A 1,388-nucleotide genomic window follows, 5' to 3' on the forward strand; every position below is an offset into this window, starting at 1 on the left:
CCAGCACTTTGGAAGGGAAGGTGGGCGGATGACTTGAGGTCAAGAATTCGAGACCAGCCTGGCCAACACAGTGAAACTCTGTCTCTACTAAAAACAGTCAGGTGTGGTGGTGGGTGCCTATAATACCAGCTACTCAGGAGGCTGAAGCAGGGGAATCACTTGAACCCGGAATGGCAGAAGTTGCAGTGAGCCAAGATGTGCCAGTGTAGTGCAGCCTGGGCAGCAGAGTGAGACTGCATTTCAAGTTAAAAAAAAAAAAAGTTTCTGATAGGTTTTTCTTTTTTTTTTTGAGACAGGGTCTCCCTGTGTCATCCAGGCTGGGGTGCAATAGCACGATCTCAGCTCACTGCAACCTCCACCTCCCAGGCTCAAGCAATTCTCCTCTCTCAGCCTCCCAAATAGCTGGGATTACAGGGGTGTGCCACCATGCTTGGCTAATTTTTGTATTTTTAGTAGAGACAGGGTTTCACCATGTTGGCCCGGCTGCTCTCGAACTCCTGACCTCAAGTGATCCACCCACCTCAGCTTCTCAAAGTGCTGGGATTACAGGCATGAGCCAGCACGCCTGGCCAGGTTTGGAAGTTTTTACAGAATGTGAGCATTAAAGAATGACTTTCAGAAACGTATACACTCAAAGAAAACCTTTTAGTATTCTGAGCATTGAATACTTTGAGGAAGAAGTGGTTTCTTTTTTGGATTAAGAAGTCAGTCTTTTCTCAACAGTTTCTTGATAAGCAATAAACCTTCGCAAATTCATCTTCACATTGTCAAGAACACACAGCTGATCTGTGCTATAATTCCCTTTCCCTTCTTTACGTATCTGCAACAACAACAACAACAAAAGAAAACACACACACACAAAAAAACATTATGTATGACTTGGTAGATATTACTAATTCATTTAAATAAAGTATTTAATTTAGGATGTACGTTATCATTTGCTGAACCAGGCAGCTGAAAGAATTTGGAAAAAATGTTTTTACTTTCAAGGTAAATGGAACTTGGTAAGTAAAGAGTGAACTGAGAACGTGCACATTAAAAATGACAGCTACAAAGGTGACTGAATGGTAGATGTTAAGAGTTATATAAACTATAGAAAGGAGTTATGTAGGCTGGGTGTGGTGGCTCACGCCTGTAATTCCAACACTTTGGGAAGCCAAGGTGGGTGGATCACCAGGTCAGGAGTTCAAGATCAGCCTGATCAACATAGTAAAACCCTGCCTCTACTAAAAATACAAAAAATAGCTGGGCATGGTGGCATGTATGCCTGTAGTCCCAGCTACTCAGGAGGCTAAGGCAGGAGAATTGCTTGAACCCGGGAGGTGGAGGTTGTGGTGAGCCAAGATTGTGCCGTTACACTCCAGTCTGGGTGACAGAGTGAGATTCTG

General features: G+C 43.7%; 1 protein-coding gene across 3 annotated transcripts in view; it reads right to left on the reverse strand.

Moving 5' to 3' along the window:
• Window positions 1–289: 289 nt before the first annotated feature.
• HEATR3 (HEAT repeat containing 3) overlaps window positions 290–1,388 on the reverse strand; it is a 42,199-nt gene continuing 41,100 nt past the window's right edge. For 2 of the 3 annotated variants that reach the window (XM_037739138.1, XM_037739137.1), the window contains one exon: window positions 569–820. In XM_037739138.1, coding sequence (XP_037595066.1) covers window positions 698–820 — 123 coding nt within the window. In that variant the 3' untranslated portion in view covers window positions 569–697. Of the gene's footprint in view, window positions 821–1,388 lie in introns of all 3 variants that reach the window. The other variant, XM_017530164.2, reaches the window with a different exon arrangement.

Source organism: Cebus imitator, unplaced genomic scaffold (assembly GCF_001604975.1).
Source record: "Cebus imitator isolate Cc_AM_T3 unplaced genomic scaffold, Cebus_imitator-1.0 Scaffold63, whole genome shotgun sequence".
NCBI classification, from domain to species: Eukaryota; Metazoa; Chordata; class Mammalia; order Primates; family Cebidae; genus Cebus; species Cebus imitator.